The 16,008-nt window shown below is 45.9% G+C and overlaps 1 protein-coding gene across 3 annotated transcripts in view; it reads left to right on the top strand.

Annotated features, from left to right (window-relative positions):
- Positions 1-16,008, top strand: part of FKTN (fukutin) — a 534,769-nt gene that overhangs the window by 147,814 nt on the left and 370,947 nt on the right. For all 3 annotated transcript variants that reach the window (XM_069630830.1, XM_069630831.1, XM_069630832.1), the window contains one exon: positions 9,528-9,731. In XM_069630830.1, coding sequence (XP_069486931.1) covers positions 9,528-9,731 — 204 coding nt within the window. The remainder of the gene's footprint in view (positions 1-9,527; positions 9,732-16,008) is intronic.

The raw sequence follows: 16,008 nt of genomic DNA, 5'->3' as shown, positions 1-16,008 counted from the left end.
TGGTAACTGTTAGTTTTAAGCTAACCAGGCTCTCCTAGGACAGAAACAGGAGAGAAATCGCTCCCAGCAATTCCGAACCCTGATTTATCAACATCTCTTAATGGCCCTAGCACCATCATGACTGCAATTCCCACAGCTGATCGCTGTAAGGAAGGCATGGTATCAAAGTAAGACAGACACAAGTGATCACAGTTCAAGGGTGTTTATTAAACTATAAAATGGGTGAGATAAACGCCTAAGCTAAACCTAACTTTCAGATGAGAGCAAGCTACGACCATCAAATAATAATAAGGTCCTAGTGGAGTCTAGTCAAATAAAAATGTGTTTTTTGTATTTTATTTATTTATATAGCACACCAGGCCCAAGGGCATCCGGGCGCGTTACTAAGGTTATATAGCAGCTTGACACATGCAGACATAATGTACAGGTTAAATGGCAGATTGACAGAGCATAAAATACTAGGTAAAATACAGTAAGGAAAAAGAAGCATCATTTACAATCATAGAAGTGTGATAGGCGAGACCAAGCACAAGTTTGTGCAGGTAAAGATGTAGGCAAAATGTTTACAGGATATATACACAAGCAGCTTTATACAGTAAAGCAGAAAGCACAGGTGGTAGCTAAAGGCATGCTAATGCTGAGCACGGTCTTGGGCAAACAGCCATGCTTTGGCCTTGCGTTTGAAGGCAAGGAATGAAGGTTCAGCTCTGAGAAGGTTAGGGAGTGAGTTCCAGAGTTTCGCAGCGAGGACTGGGAAGCTAATCCCACCTGATCTTTGTAGCTTGAAACGAGGTATGGAGAAGCAATTGGCTTGGGCAGACCTGAGGGGTCTGTTGGACCAATGGTGAGCAAATCTGCAGACCTGGTAGGTAGGCGGTTGGTTGGCGAGGCATGTATGCGTCTGGGCGAGTGTTTTGAGTGATACTCTGTGATACAGGAAGCCAATGAAGGCTCCGCCTGGTGTCAGAGATGTGATGGTTCCTGGGGATGTTTAACGCAGCTCTGATAGCATTATTTTGGATAATCTGTAATTTGTTGAGATTGCATTGGTTTGTGCCTAGGTAGAGGGCGTTGCAGTAATCGATTTTGGACATAACCAGGGTCCTGGCAAGTGTAGTGCAGTTGACTGGTGTGAGAAAGGGTCAGCCGGCAGTGATGAGCTTGCAGGTGTAGGCTGCGGCCGAGGAAACTGTGTTAGTTTGTCTAGAGAGGGATAATGTGGAATCAAGATATATACCAAATGTTTTGGTGTCGTTCAAGACTTCAATGATGTTGCCATCAATGACTAATGATTTGAAGGGGGGGGGTCTAATTTGTTAAGTCTCTGATGGGAGCCCAGGATGAGAAGCTCTGTTTTTTCGTCATCGAGACAGAGTTCATATTGAGCCATCCAGGCTTGGATGACTAGGTAGATTGTGTTTACGGCTAGAGTGTCAGCTGTATGATTGCCGGTGATGGGGAGAAGTATCTGGTGTCATCCGCATAATTAGTGTAGGTGACACCCAGATAATCCAAGATATCGAACAGTGGTTTCGTAAACACATTGTAGAGTGTAGATGAAACACACGACCCTTGTGGTGCCCGACAGGGGACTGGTGATGGATTGGCAGCTGTGGTGGGGGAGAAGACCCTCATGGATCTATTATTCAGGAATTAACTGATCCAACCCGTGGCTTTGTCTGAGAATTGTGCAGCTAATTTGAGGTGACGACAGAGGATTTGATGGTTTACCAGGTTGAAAGCTGCTAATAGATCAAGAAAGAGTAGAAGAGCCAGCTTGCCTTTGTCTTTTAGGTCTTCAATCTGGGTTTTGAGGTCAATAAGAGCTGTTTCCGTACCGTGACAGGGACGGAAGCCAGATTGTCTAAGGCCCAAAAGTTTGTTGTTTTCCAGGTATTCTTGGATTTGCAGGTAGGCTGCCCGATCCAAGATTTTTAATAGGAATGGCACAGTGGTGATAGGCCTGTAATTAGTCGGTATGATAGCATCTAATGTAGGTTTTTTAAGAAGTGGGATGACCCACTCATCCTTCAGATTGTCTGGGACAATACCTGTGCTAAACAAGGAATTTATAAATGCAGTGTTGAATGGGGCTAATTTATGTGAAGCCTCCTTGATAATAGGGGCTGGACATAGATCACCCTGGCAGTTGGAGGGTTTGAGATTGTTGATAATATTTTCAACTTGCGTGATAGAGAGGGTTGAAAAACTGAATGGTTTATGAGTGTGAGTGCTAGGGTTAGACATCTCATGCTGGGACTTGTCTTGCGAGTCAATCTGGAGGGAGATTTTGTTTTGTTGTTGAATTTGGCTTAAAGTGTAGCTATTTTACAATGGAGCGCCTTCTGAATATTGAAACACCAGGTACTGTCTTTAGTACACGTATCTGGTGGGGTGACCGGGGATTCCAATTCTTTTAAGATCTTAAACAACACTTTGGTGTTAGATTTGGCTTGTGAGATGTGCTTGTTATAGGTGTCTTTTTTGGCCTGGATGATAGCCTCTTTGTAGTTCAGGGTGGCTAAGGGGAGAATAGCTTTGTTCAATTCAGAGGGATTGCTTTTCCAGTGGGCTTCTAGGTTGCGGTTTTCTTTACAAAGAACCCTCAACTGCGCTGTGAACCAGGAGTTGAGGTGAGCGCGTGGTTTAGGTTTCCTAGATTTAATGGGTGCAATAAATTCAACAGCTTTTAGCATGGTCTGATTGAATGCGTCTACCAGGATAGTAGGATCAATGCAAGAGGAAGAGTATTTGTTGAGAGTAGGGAGGAGAAGTGGGAGCAATTTTTCACATGTTATATTTATCTTATTTCTTGTGCACATTGCGAGTGCGATGTCCGGCGTAGTGTGAGAACTTGAGATAGCGTTTTCTGCTGGCATGCTAAAGGTAATTAGGTGGTGGTCAGTCCACGCACAGGGTTGGTTAGACTCAATATTGATTTTGCAGTTTTTGTCTGCAAGCCAATCAAGGGTTCTGCCCTTAATGTGTGTTGGTTCACAGATATGTTGTGTAAAACCTAAGTTAGTGTATTAGCAATATCAAGTGCTGTGGCTTCATCAGGATCTTGGAAACCAAGGTTGAAGTCTCCTAATATAATTTGCGATTTAGGTTTAGTGTTGTCAGCAAGGCTGTAGGATATATCTTCTGCAAATGTAGATATAGGACCGGGAGGCCTATAAACAAGGTGAAGTGTGATGGTTTGGTTAGGTGATATGGCTAGTTTCACAGAAAGTAGCTCGGCTGAGGGAGTCTGTTGAATGGGGGATATACAGAGGCTAATCAAGTTTTTGTGAATGAAGGCAGTGCCACCTCCTTTAGTTTGGCTGGTGTTGCGACCATTTCTGATAATGGTATATCCTATGGGGATGGCTAGAGTTAGAATTGGTCCTGAGGCGGCATGGAGCCAGGTTTCTGTAATGGCGATGAAGTCAAGGTCATGTGTTGTGATCAGGTCGGCTATGTCCAGTGCGTGGGCAGTAAGGGACCTGGCATTAATCATTGCCCCCTTGATTGCACTCTTCTGTGGGGATGGGATACTAGCATTGAGTTTGGTGTTCATAGGTGTGGTGGGTAATGGAGTGGTGAGAGCTCTAGCAGGATGTACTGAAGGGTTAGAATGCTAGGTAGTGCCAGTGTGGCGGTGAGAGGCATTTAAGAATCTGGAGCCTAATCTAAGGTTGCGTATAAGTAGTGAGCATGGTTGGTTGGGAGTGGGTTTGGTAGCTAAGTGTTTGAGCCAAAGGGCTGGTGAATTAAGGTAGGGGTTGGCAATGGGCGGTGAGGAGGCCTCTGCTGAGCTGAGCTATGGTGGTTCTACATGATAAAAGGCATGGCAGAAGTGTGCAATTGTCCATGTAGGTTGGAAGGCCTTGTGTACCCAGGGTGTGTAATGTAAGAGAGCATTGGGAAGGTGTGTGTTGTGGTATATAATGGTTCAGATGGTAGGGTACTAGGGTTTATGGTAAGTGACCACGTTAAGGATAATAACTTGAGAATGAATGAAGGTGTGAGATAGTTTGTATTATATATAATCTGTGTGATGCCAAAGCACAGTGGCGTGTTCTGACGTGAAAGTGTAGTGGTATTCAAATATTGGATAATACTATATAGTAGTTCTAGCAATGCTGCACGGGTGCAGTAAGTCCTAAACAGTGCACCAATCTCAAAGCACGGTGAGTTGAATCAGAATGGCTAAAATTAGAGAGGATCTGGGGTAGGATCACAAGGCATAGTCGCCGAGTAGGGGGAATATGTAATAGGTGCAGGTTTGGATGCGGTGGGCTAGCTCAGTTTAGTACCTTGGGCGTGTACATAGTGTAGATGCGTTGGTCAATTAGCTTAGCGTCATAGAGTATGTACAGTATGCACAGGATTGGAACAGAAAAGGACCTACACTAAGGCCAATCCTTACTGCTACGCTACAGGAGAGTTGGGATAATGTTCGCAAGAAAAGAAAGAAACGTTCACCAAATGATAGGTCAGGATGTTAATGACCGGGGTCACCCTACTCCACGTTTTTATCACTGGACAGTGCTGGGCTCTCAAGCGCAGCACATTCCTGGGGTTCTCCAGCACAAGCTTACAGTTCCTTTTCTCTATGCCAGGGCCTTCTGTGTCCAAGTCTCTTTTCATGCAAAGTGTCTTGCTTTCGAGGGCCTGATATGCAAAACAACAAAACAAAAGTTCCTTCTGTTAACCTTTAGGTCGGGTGATTACCCTTCACCCTTGGATCCCCCTCAGCCGGGCTCCGATCCTTCTCTGTGGTCAGCCTCCCTCAGTCAGGCTCAGACAAACCAGAGCACTTTCCGATTCAAACAGAGACTTCCGAAGGGTGATCTCGTCTCGCGGGGGCAAGCGCAGACTTCATACCATCACATTTTGCACAGCGTTCCCCTCAGGCGGGCCCAAACTCCTGTTTTACAATAGCAAAACATCTGCCATGTGTCAAGGACTTTCGATTGTACAAGAGATTTGGCTCGACCTTTGTATGACCACCTTAACACGTTAAGACCTTATACCAGCCTTCCCTGTGGCCTCTTGGTACTTGCAGTTTCTTTACTGACAATGTTCAACACAGTCTCTTTGTTCAGGAGAGGGGTACCAGCCAGAGACCTTCGACTGAGCGCCAACATGGCGCCGGACCACTCTATCTCTGGTACCAAGTTTGTTCATAAAAGACCTCTCGTCTATTTATCTTCTTAACGTTCCCCCTGCAACCTTGAGCCTAACACAGTCTGGTCGACTATCGGGTTCTTCCGACTCACCGGCTGTGTTGAACTCGTTGGTGGTTCCTTTGCCGCTGGAGTCAAGGACGGTACCTGATGGCAACCTTGTCTCCCCGCCCTGGCTATCGGTGCATCAGGGTGCCTTGTACCGCTGACATCCATCACACCTCCCAGTTCTATGTTTCTTTCATCGGAGGCTTTGTGGGTCTGGGTTGAAAAGACAAGGGCAAGTCCCTCCGTGACGTCTATTCCGGTCTCGCCGCCTTTCTCCTCTGTTTGAACTACTGTTCTAGAATGGCTGCTTCCTCGTCCGTTCAGCCTTGGTCGGTGTGTGCTCTTGTGCTCCGCCTTTTATCCCTATAGGGAAGGGAAAGGAAAGGGTAGTCAGGTGTGTGTAGTTGTCGGCAATCGCCTAACTCTGGCTGAGTGTTGGAACATGTCAGGTAACAGGCTTGTGTATTAGTCCATTGTCGTTCACTCTTTGAGGAAGTGTTTGTGTTGGAAAAAGGGGGTTGGGGATAGAGTCTCTAAGTATCGTACTGAGCAGGATGGGTAAAAGGTGTCATAAGGAAGGGGATACCGCGTCTCACCCTTCGGTGTCCCAGCACCACTCCCCGAGGACTCCCATCCAGGTTGTCTCCTGCACTGATCGACCCCCAGGAACTGCATCCAGTAGCGATGGCCGTGTCCTAGTCACCTGGATGACAGATCCCCGGGGACTAGCTGGTGAGACACCTTCATGTTTCTCACATCACACAAGGACAGTACTGGTGAAATAGGCATATAGGTTGAGGAAGTGGGTTGGGAGGGACCTCTAAGTGAACACCATTCCCAAATCAATGACTGCCAATTGATGATGCTCTCCCGCACTACTCCCTTGCGTGGTACAATTGCATTTTATGCCCAAAGGTGCGAGGGAATCACCACTGCCAACTGGGTGATGAATACTTTAAGACAACGCTACTGCATTGAGTGCCACAGGAAAACATGCAATTTAGACTAGGCCCTCTCCCTCTACTTATAGCAAAGATCAAAGCCCCATTTTAAAAGGAGCCACGGAGGAGGTACTAGAGGAATAGAGGAAAGGAACACTGTACATTTTCCACATATTTCCTTATTTCAAAGAAAGATGGGACATTAAGGCCAATATTTCACCAGTCGACAGATTTGTGAGGTCTGTGATGAATCCAGGGAATTTGTCACTTCTCCCCATGGGTGAGCCACCCCCTTTGGGACTAGGGAGGCGAGCCAGCTAAGCTTAACACCCCCTAGGGTATAGGGCAAGGGGATCCAACTGGTGGTACTCCCCGTTAGTGGACAATGAATCCCCAGAAAGGGATTTAAATGATCCTCCCTCATGTAAAAGGTGCCATGAGTTTGTTGGCTGGAAACGGATTGACCAGTATAATTGTACTTATGTGTCTTTAGAAATGGCTGGCGTGGTTTCTAACCCTTTTATCAGACCCTTGTTATGAGAAACACAGAATCAAGGGATCATCCAATCTCATGTCAACTTGAGCCATAAAGACGCTGCAGGAGCAACACCAGAGAAGAAGGATATGGAAGGGGAATTCCTGTGGAGCGAGTTGCAAGAAGACATCCTCCTGGAGGATGGAGTCACACAGCAGCTCGACGCAGAAGGCGTTAGGCCTGAAGGAGCCCGCGGAACGATGTTCTCTTCAAACCGGTCTGCCGTCAGTCTGGCTCGACTGAGCAAATAGTGGAGCACTGCCCAGACCACAAGCAGTTGACCGGTACCTGCAGTCCATGGCACTGACGAACCAGTGAGCCCACGGCTTCAGAGTAGACCAACATAACAAACCAACGTGGGGAACACTGGAAGAGGCCGAACCATGATTCTGTAACAGCCGAAGAGACGCCTCCTCTGAGGATCGCTCCCACGACAGAGAAGGTAGGCAGCTGTTTCTGTTAGCAGGGATGAGATACCAGAGAACCCTATGCAGAGTGAAAGCAAAACGACTCCAAGAAGGGGTAAGAGAGAGAATGCCCCACGGCACAGTGAGAAACCAGGAGACCCCTAGGTGGGGGTTAAAGCCAAACGGCCCCATGAAGGGGTAATGAACACAATAATCCTCAACAGGGCAAAAAAGTCCAGCCCTCAAAAGAGGGTGGAAAAAACAAAACCCCAAAAAGGGGTGAAAGAACCAAGACAGGAAGTTGGTGACAGAGAGGTACGATCCCAGGGTTGATTAAAAGAAACCATACTCCAGATTGAAGAAATCGTACAAGCAAACGAGGAAGACTTGAAACACATTCATATTGGAACTCTGAATGATCTAGCCATGCACAAGACCTGGAAACTTGAGAGACATTTGCTTGGGAATTGGAAGCCAACCACCATTTCCGCTATTTAGAAAGAAACCCTTTAGAGACCTGTTCTGGTCAACATTTAGTTAGTCCTTTTTATTAGTGGTATGGTGAGTTATCAGTGGTAGAGTTAGAGTGGTAGAGTTAGATTTGGCTTTTGGGACAGAGGACTGTTAGGTCTGTGAAACGTACTGATGAGCACCAGTTAGTCTTCTTGTATTTCTTATTTAGACGGGGCCAAGATACACTTCAGAGATGGGTGAAAATTAGGCATTCTTCTTAATTTAAATAAAATCTTGACCTCTTGTCTGCTTTCTGAGTCTGACGTACCACAGGTGATACACTCCAGAAAGTACTTCCCTTATTATAGCAGTTACACTATCTGATAACATTCGACCAGAAAGATGCTTAGTTTGGTATTTCAGCACATCACATGCACCTTACATTCAGTTCAAAGTGCAACTTTTTGAAATAACAAAGGCACCAGGAGTGTTCACAAAGGTGTTTTTTGGAGGTGACAGCATATTTATGTAGATGAGAAGTACATGTGTATCTGTTCTACAACAATTCACAGTGCACATTCTACAACCTTAAAATTCTCGTTAAATGTAGGAATATAAATTCTTAACCTATCATAAAGCAAAAATATCTTGAGAGCAATGCTAAAGTCCCAAGTTGTAGTTTCCTACTATGCTGTATGAGGTTAGAGTGCTGAAAACAAGACGTATTTCTTTAAAGTATATTTATTTGTATACACTTCTATTTAATGGCCCCACCAGCCTTAGGATGCTCCACGCCTGCCGTCTCCAAATGTACTTCTCCCGCTTCCCCCCACGCTCTTGACTCTCACCACATTCTCTCACTCATGTTCTCATTTCACCCTCTGAAAACAGAGTGATTATACATATCACAGTGTTGTTAGTTTTATAAGGTCTTACATAAAAGAGAGGGACAAATTCTGCCAGACGGTGGCAACAGTTTCATATTCTTGTGAACCATTTAAAGCCGAGCACTGTTCATGTGTTTGGGCATGATTCCAGTCACTTCATTTTGTATTGGTCTGTGGCACTGTACCCTAGTACATCTAGAACTGGTACATTACTTTTTATTTGCCGCTAATAACAGCATGTGATATAATGCTTTGGTATTTCCTGCTAATGCAGGACTTGAATATGATTCCACAGTGATGTCTGTTGATGGTTTGCGGCACTGTATGGATCTTGATGCATCCAATACTTGTATCTGTAGTTCCATGTCTTTTCCGCGTGGGATGTTTTTCCGCTGGGTTTTTGACTGCGATTTATTTATGAAAAAACCCATCAATTTTTTTAAAAATTAATTTGGGGGGCCTCTCCCCCAATCCCCCCATTTTCATTAGTTTGTATTTATTCCCAAACACCCACACCCCATATATATAATTTACTAACCCCCCTAAAAAATGTGATCTTTTTAAAAAAAAAAAATATTTGCGGCAAAAAATCCTGCGATGAAAGGACGTTGTACCACCCGTAGTACCTATACCTATTTTGTTGAAGCCCGCTGAGGCAGTGTGGCACAGTGATCAAAAGAGAGAGCTCTATTAGAAAACACTGCTTCAAACTGAAACTTCTTTACAAATGACTGGGGGAGGGATTTGAGCGCATCTGTCCTCACCAACAATTATATATCTTGAAACATTAACAGTCTGCATCGGAACGTTGATCATTTGCATATAGTGTAGCAGCCTGTAATACTAGAATTAGGTATCTGTTTAATGCGTAGATGTTCATGCACAAGTGTTAAAACAAACGGTTGCTTTAGTAGGTGACTACCGGTATTGTAGGTCAGGCGTACATTTGTATCGCACATTCCTGCCGGAGATGAGCTACGTTCTTCTCCTTGTGGTATAATGGAAATGTGTTGCTGTAGAGTTGATGATCTTTACGTTAAGAAAACAAATCATTGATCATTGTTCTTTTCCTCATTCCTGAACAGCGTGCAGTTAGGAAATTTATCGGTTTAGTATCGAGCCATAACGTCCCTGTGTTTCTCATTGATCCCCTGGTCCTGGGACTGATTGGCAGGGACCTGGAACAGATCAAGAGTTCTCCTGGCAGCATTCACCCTGAATGCAAGTATTTATGTTCTCCGCGGGAATTCACTACTTTTGCATTGTTGGACAAATTGTGGAAACATGAGGTAAGTGTTCATTATTTCCCATCAAAGTGTTTATGCTTTAAAAATCTGTGGTGCCATTATTTCAGTGTGTGCTCTAAAAATGGATAAAGAAATCCCTCTTGACTTGCACTTTTACGTACAACTTGATTCAAAACTTTCATATTTTGTGCCAATAGAAATGTGGATATGTAATTGATGTAATTTGGCCTAGTGCTTGTGTAAATGGTTCCCTGTAAGTAGTTGTTGTATCTCCACTAATACGATCTATCTTTCTGGCAAGGTTAAAGGGGGAAAAAGGGAACTTTTATTTGCTGCTGTGTTCTTGTCATTTTCAATTTGGGCTTGTGTGTATGTATGTATAAAGTTTATGACTTTATGCATGGATGTGCTCTATACAAATTGTATTTTAATAAACATTGGAGGTAGTCCTCTGTCCTTTGTTGAATCCCTTATCAGCTTCTGTTTAATGCCATGATCCTCCTTTGCCATCCGCCCTTCTTGATCACTTCCTTTATGCCTCTGCTCCTCCATCTGCTATATGCATCCATTAATTTGTTCTCCCTTTGCCCACCAACCCCGCTGTATACATCATCCATACAAACCTCTGGTGGGCTACTTGTTCACCTATCTCCCCTCTCCTTTGTTTTTTGCGCTTTTTAGCCTTCTGCATACCCTCCTCTCATTAGCTTATTTTCTTCTTATTGGGTGGTTTCGTTTTGAGTCGTCTGGTTCTAATTACATCATGTACTCCTCCTTTTCAATTTCATCTTGTTGCATTTTTTGCTGCATGCTCATGTTGCTTCTAAGACTTGGATGTGCTTCTGTTTCTATGTCACTTCTTCACGCGTTTCTGTTCCATTAAACCTTCTTTTTTCTGGTCCTCTGTATAATATTTATGATGAATCCAAATTAAGTCGGATGGCACCTGAGAACAAAACCAAGAAAATCCTTGGGTAGTGTTCATAAACAAGAATCTTCACCTTGCTGAAGCTCGCTGTCCTCTACAGCACTAAATTTACGGAAAGTTAGACTAGAGAAGCGTGACGAATCCAGGGAATTCGTTTAATCTCCCCAAAGTGGAGCCACCCCTTTGGGACTATGGGGGTAAACCCAGTACATTTAACACTCCCTAAGGGACACCGGGCAAGCGGGCTCTCACTGGGGGTGGCTCCCCCTCTCTTAGGGGATAAGGAATCTCCAATTAAAGCTATTACCAATCCTCCCTTTAGCTCAGAGTTCCAAGTCTTTGTTGGATTTATGAGGGTTAAGAAGTACTATAATGTGCAGGGCCCTTTAAAGGTGACTAGCTTGGTTTCTGACCTGGTTCTGTTAACATCCATCTTTGAAGAACAGCACCAATGTTGTCTCCTCTCTCGTTCCAAGAAGGAACAAAAGATATCTGAGACCCATGCAGCAGCCTGCTTTGACTGCCTGGTCTTCAGGCGGTCTGTCTCTGTCTCTTTCTTTCTTTCTTTCTTTCTTTCTTTCTTTCTTTCTTTCTTTCTTTCTTTCTTTCTTTCTTTCTTTCTTTCTTTCTTTCTTTCTTTCTTTCTTTCTTTCTTTCTTTCTTTCTTTCTTTCTCCCCCCCCTCCTGGGGGATCTTAACATCCATCTTGACTCTCCTGACTCTTCAGGACCTTTCTGCAACCTATGTGACTCTCTTTCCATTCTGCCCTCTAGTCCAACACACACTGCTGGTCACAACTTGGATGCTCTCAACTCCAGACATTCCTCGCACTACCTCACTCTCCTGGACTTATCATTCTCTTCTCCTTTAGCAATGGCACACCCTACACCACCTCCTGTCTTCAAAGTCATCTGAACCATGAAAAGAGTGTCCGCAGCCACCTTTGCCTCCACTTACTCTCCCCCTTCTACACCTGCTGCTGATCCCCACCCTGATACAGCCCTCTCTAACTTTCACTGTTCCATCTCCCATTCTTGCCCCTGTCATGAGGGTCTGACTGATGCCTGCTAAAAAGTGCAACTCTTGGTACGACTCTGATCTGGCTGCCCTTAAACGCAAGTGCAGAGCAGAGGAACAGAAATGGGGATCTTCAAATGCACCCTGTGACAAACTGGCCTGCCGGCTTCTTCAAAGGCATTATAGACTCTGCATCTGCTCCAAGAAACGAGTCTGCATTCAAGCCTGCATCTCCGTTGCATGCCCTTTGCTCAGCCCTGGCGGCACACTTCACCGTCAAAATACAGGACATCCTATCCTCTCTCTCTTCTGCTCCTTCCCCCCTCTTTTCTCCTCCCTCTCCCCTGTCACACCTGATGAGGTCTCTAGACAAGTCCGATCTATGAAAGCCTCTTCCAAACAGGTGGATCCCTGCCCCTCCAATACCATCAAGGACCTCTGTAATCTCTCTTTCGCCACTAGAGTTTTTCCCTTTCCTCGCAAGCACTCTCCTGTGCACCCTCTGCTCAAAAAACCCTCTACCAACCCATCAATTCCGACAAACTATTGCGCGATCTCCATCACCCCTTTACTCGGGGAAACTCCTGGAGAAGCTGGCTATCACTCAACTTAGCCTCCATACTGAATCTGTTGGTTGTCTCCATGACCATCAGTCTGGCTTTAGAGCATCTAAAGGCAGGAAAATTGCTCTTCTGAACACAGTGAAGTCCTGCTATCAAATCTTCAATCCAACTCTTCCTCTGTCCTCATTCTTTTCAACCTCTCTTCTGCTTTCGATACGGTAAACCACAACATCCTGATCACCCGTCTCTGTGATTTCTCCCTGACCAGCCCTCCCAGGTGGAAGTCGGGCCCTTTCTCTTCTCTACCACTCTCTCTACTTGTGGTGTCCCGCAGGGATCTAACCTTTCCCCCTGATTCTTCAATATCTACATGGCCCCTTGGCCCACAGGATCTCTACCTTTACCTTTAACTTTCAGTGTTATGCGGATGACACACAGCTCTCTTTCAGGCTACCCTCGGCCTCCTCTTCCTCCTCGCTCATCTCCGACTGTCTATCCTCAATTCAGGTTTGGTGTGCTGCGAACGACCTATGCCTGAATGCCAGTAAGACAGAGATTGTTGGATGGAACATAAAGTGTGTGGATGAAACGGGTGAAGTGGGTGGAATAGATGAAGTAGGTGGACGAACGCATAACGTATGTGGATGAACGGATGTCATATGTGGATGCAACGAGTGAAACAGGGTGTATGGAACGGGTCAAGTATGTGGATTGATGATGCATGGAGAACGGATGACATCGGTAGAACGAATGAAATGAGCAGACCGAGTGATGAAGGGGTAACATGCATAGATCGAATCAGAAGGAATACATAGAACTGATCGAACTGATAGTGTGCATAGAACTGAGCGAGTACATGCAACGGATGGAATGCACAAAACAGATAGGGAGCATGATATGACACAGTACAAAATGACTATACTATATGGAACGATCTGGAGTGAATAAAACGATTGAAGTGCATAGAATAGCTTGAGTGCATAAAATGGTTGTTGTGCATAAAATTGTTGTATGCATGGAACGGTTTGGAGTCCTTGAAACGGTCGGAACGCATGGAACGGTCGGAGTGCATGGAACTATTAGAGTGTGCTTGATCCCAAGCACATAAGGTAAACCACCATATCACATCTCCACGCTTACTCTCTTCTTTACACCATCACTCAACTAGGACACAGCGATACTATGACACCATTCGGTATAGCTGTTCTCATACCATCACTTGCCTCATACTCCCCATCATCCTAACTAAACACAGCTGGTCACACACCCTCCGGCCTAGGCATTCTCCTCCGGCCTAACGCAGTCAGAATCGGTCTGGATAATTACCTCCAAGAACGAACACATACTCTTGACCTCCCAGCTATCACACAAATGCCACAACTGCTGCACACATATCCGGTGCTAACACGCACCTTATGACCCTCTCCTCTCTCTAATGACTTGAACTTCGGTTCCCGAGAGCGTTCAACCTCCCAGCGACTTGAGATCATACCAATGGTACATAAGGCGCTATATAAATGCAAAGTAACATAACTGCTCCCGCTTTCCCAATTTCTCACTGGCCCTGCCTCCCTTGGCCCTGTGCCCTCACCTACTGAGGAGGCAAAAATTCTTGGTTTTCTTCGACTCCACTCTTTCCTTCTCTTCTCACATCTTAGATATCTCTAGTCCAGCTATCAACTGCACCTCCTCAGAGGTATCCTACCTTGTCTCACTTGCCCCAGAGGCTCAGAACCTCGAGAGCCCTGGTTCTATCTAGGCTGGACTATTGCAACAGCCTCTTTCTCAATCTTCCTACTTCTACTCTCTGTCCTCTAAAACTCATCCAAAACAGAACAGCAAGACTTATCCTTGGCCTCAAGCCCTGGTACCGCATCTCTCCGGTGCTGAAATCCCTCCACTGGCTCCCCGTGGCTGCAAGGATCAAGTTCAAGACCCCCTGCATAATCCACAAGGCTTTCTGGGGCCGGGGCCCGCACTATCTACAACGCTCTCTTCTTAAATACTCTCCCTCTAGAGGCCTCTGATCGTCCTCCAATTCTCTGCGGGTGAGCCGCTTCGACAGAGATTTGGGGGTATAGATCTTTATCCTCTGCAGGTGCTTCCCTCTGGAACAGCCTCCCTGCCTCTCTCTGTCTTGAGCCGCAGCACCTTAAGTTTTGGAAATGCCTCAAGACCTTCCTTTATTCTTCCTCCTTCTCTCTCCCTCTATCCTGCTAACCTCCTTTCTTTTCTCTCCACCCTCCTTCTCCTCCTTAACTCTGTTCAGTTTTTGCTGACTAGTTGCCTGTTTCACTTCCAGAGCCTACAGGTCCCAAGCTCCCTGCCAGTCTTTTGCACTTGGCGTCTGGGCCGCTGCACTTTTATCAACATTACTGCACTTTCAGTTTACGCTCCTTGAGTGGGGCAAGCTCTCTACACTTAACCCAGGGCTGTGCTGGACCAAACTCTTTGTTATCCCGCCACCCTCCCCCCAACTCCCATCTCTTCACCTCCGTCTGTACGTATGCATGACCTTAATGTACTAGGACCAGTTAGTTCATCTGTCCGTTCCTCCCTACCCCCCAACACCGTTTTCCACCCCCCCATCCCGAGCTTGGTCTCAACTGTACCACTTCATGCACTTGCACTAGGAGAAATGTTGTCAGGCCTAGTATGCTAGTTTTTCTGTTTAGATCATTTGGAATCTTCAAGCACTAAGAATGATTACTGTATTCCCTTGTTCCCTTCCCGCCTTGAAGCGATTTGAAGCACTTCACCTGTGTATAAGCGCTATATAAATAAACAATCAATAAATAAGCAGAGTGAGCCAGCCTGAGGGGGCGAAACACAGAAGCCTGCGCTGGAGTACAGGGGGAAAGTCGCCCTTCCAGGAGGAGCCTGGATACAGGACCACGCAGAGAACGTGTTAGGTAGAGGAAACCCAGAGCTGTCAAGAATGCTGACAAGTGCAGGAAGGCAGAGAGCCTGAGAAACGCGGAGCTGCCTTACTGGGGGAGAAGCAAGACGCCGCCAGTGGCATACCGGCGTCCAACCACCCCAACCCTGAAGTCCTGTTGTTCGTAGGCAGGAGGAACCGAAAGAGGAGATCCGACCATGAAGACGTAGGAGTCCCGGTTCCACAATGAACGGAGAAGCTGCCTTTCCCAATGAGCACTGCCGTAGGAGAACAGGTACGTGCCCTGCCCGAAAAAACAGGAGGAGGGTGGTGAGGCACTGAAACCGCACACTAGGGGCTGAGCCAGGGAATACCCATGAGGGGGTGAAAGCAACCAGAGAATCAAACGACCTGAGAGGTGGGATAGCCCACGAGGGGCTGAGCCACAGAATACCTTGTGAGGAGGTGAACGCCATACTGTATCCAGACAGCCTCAAGGGCCTGGTAGTCCACGCTTTGCTAAATGATGTGAAAAGCCAGAGGAGGATAAAAGACCCAATAGGGGTGAACGGACAATTGGGACTCATCAATACTGTTCTTGCCAACAAGGAACCGGTTTGGCGAACCAGTTTCTCCAATGTGGATATTCACTTTTTGAACTGATAAAATCGGTCGAATATCAGTCCCAAGCAACCTTCTCTATGAAGAGAGGGAAACTTGAAGAACGCAACTTTTAACTTTAAGAGCAGGCCAGAGTCTGAGAGGGAGAGAACCAAAGGCACAATTGGGTTGGGGACAGAAACCAGCCACCTTGGAGCAAACCCAGAAAGGCAAAGAATTTGCAGTTTAGTTTTAGTGGTAGGGATAGAGCATAGGCTAGAATAGGTTGGGACAGAGGATGGAATTTTTGTTAGTCATCCGGCGAGCACCAGT

This window comes from Ambystoma mexicanum, chromosome 6q (genome assembly GCF_040938575.1).
Source record: "Ambystoma mexicanum isolate Mex_15411 chromosome 6q, UKY_AmexF1_1, whole genome shotgun sequence".
In the NCBI taxonomy this organism is placed as follows: Eukaryota; Metazoa; Chordata; class Amphibia; order Caudata; family Ambystomatidae; genus Ambystoma; species Ambystoma mexicanum.
This window is presented reverse-complemented; position numbering and strand designations above follow the sequence as displayed.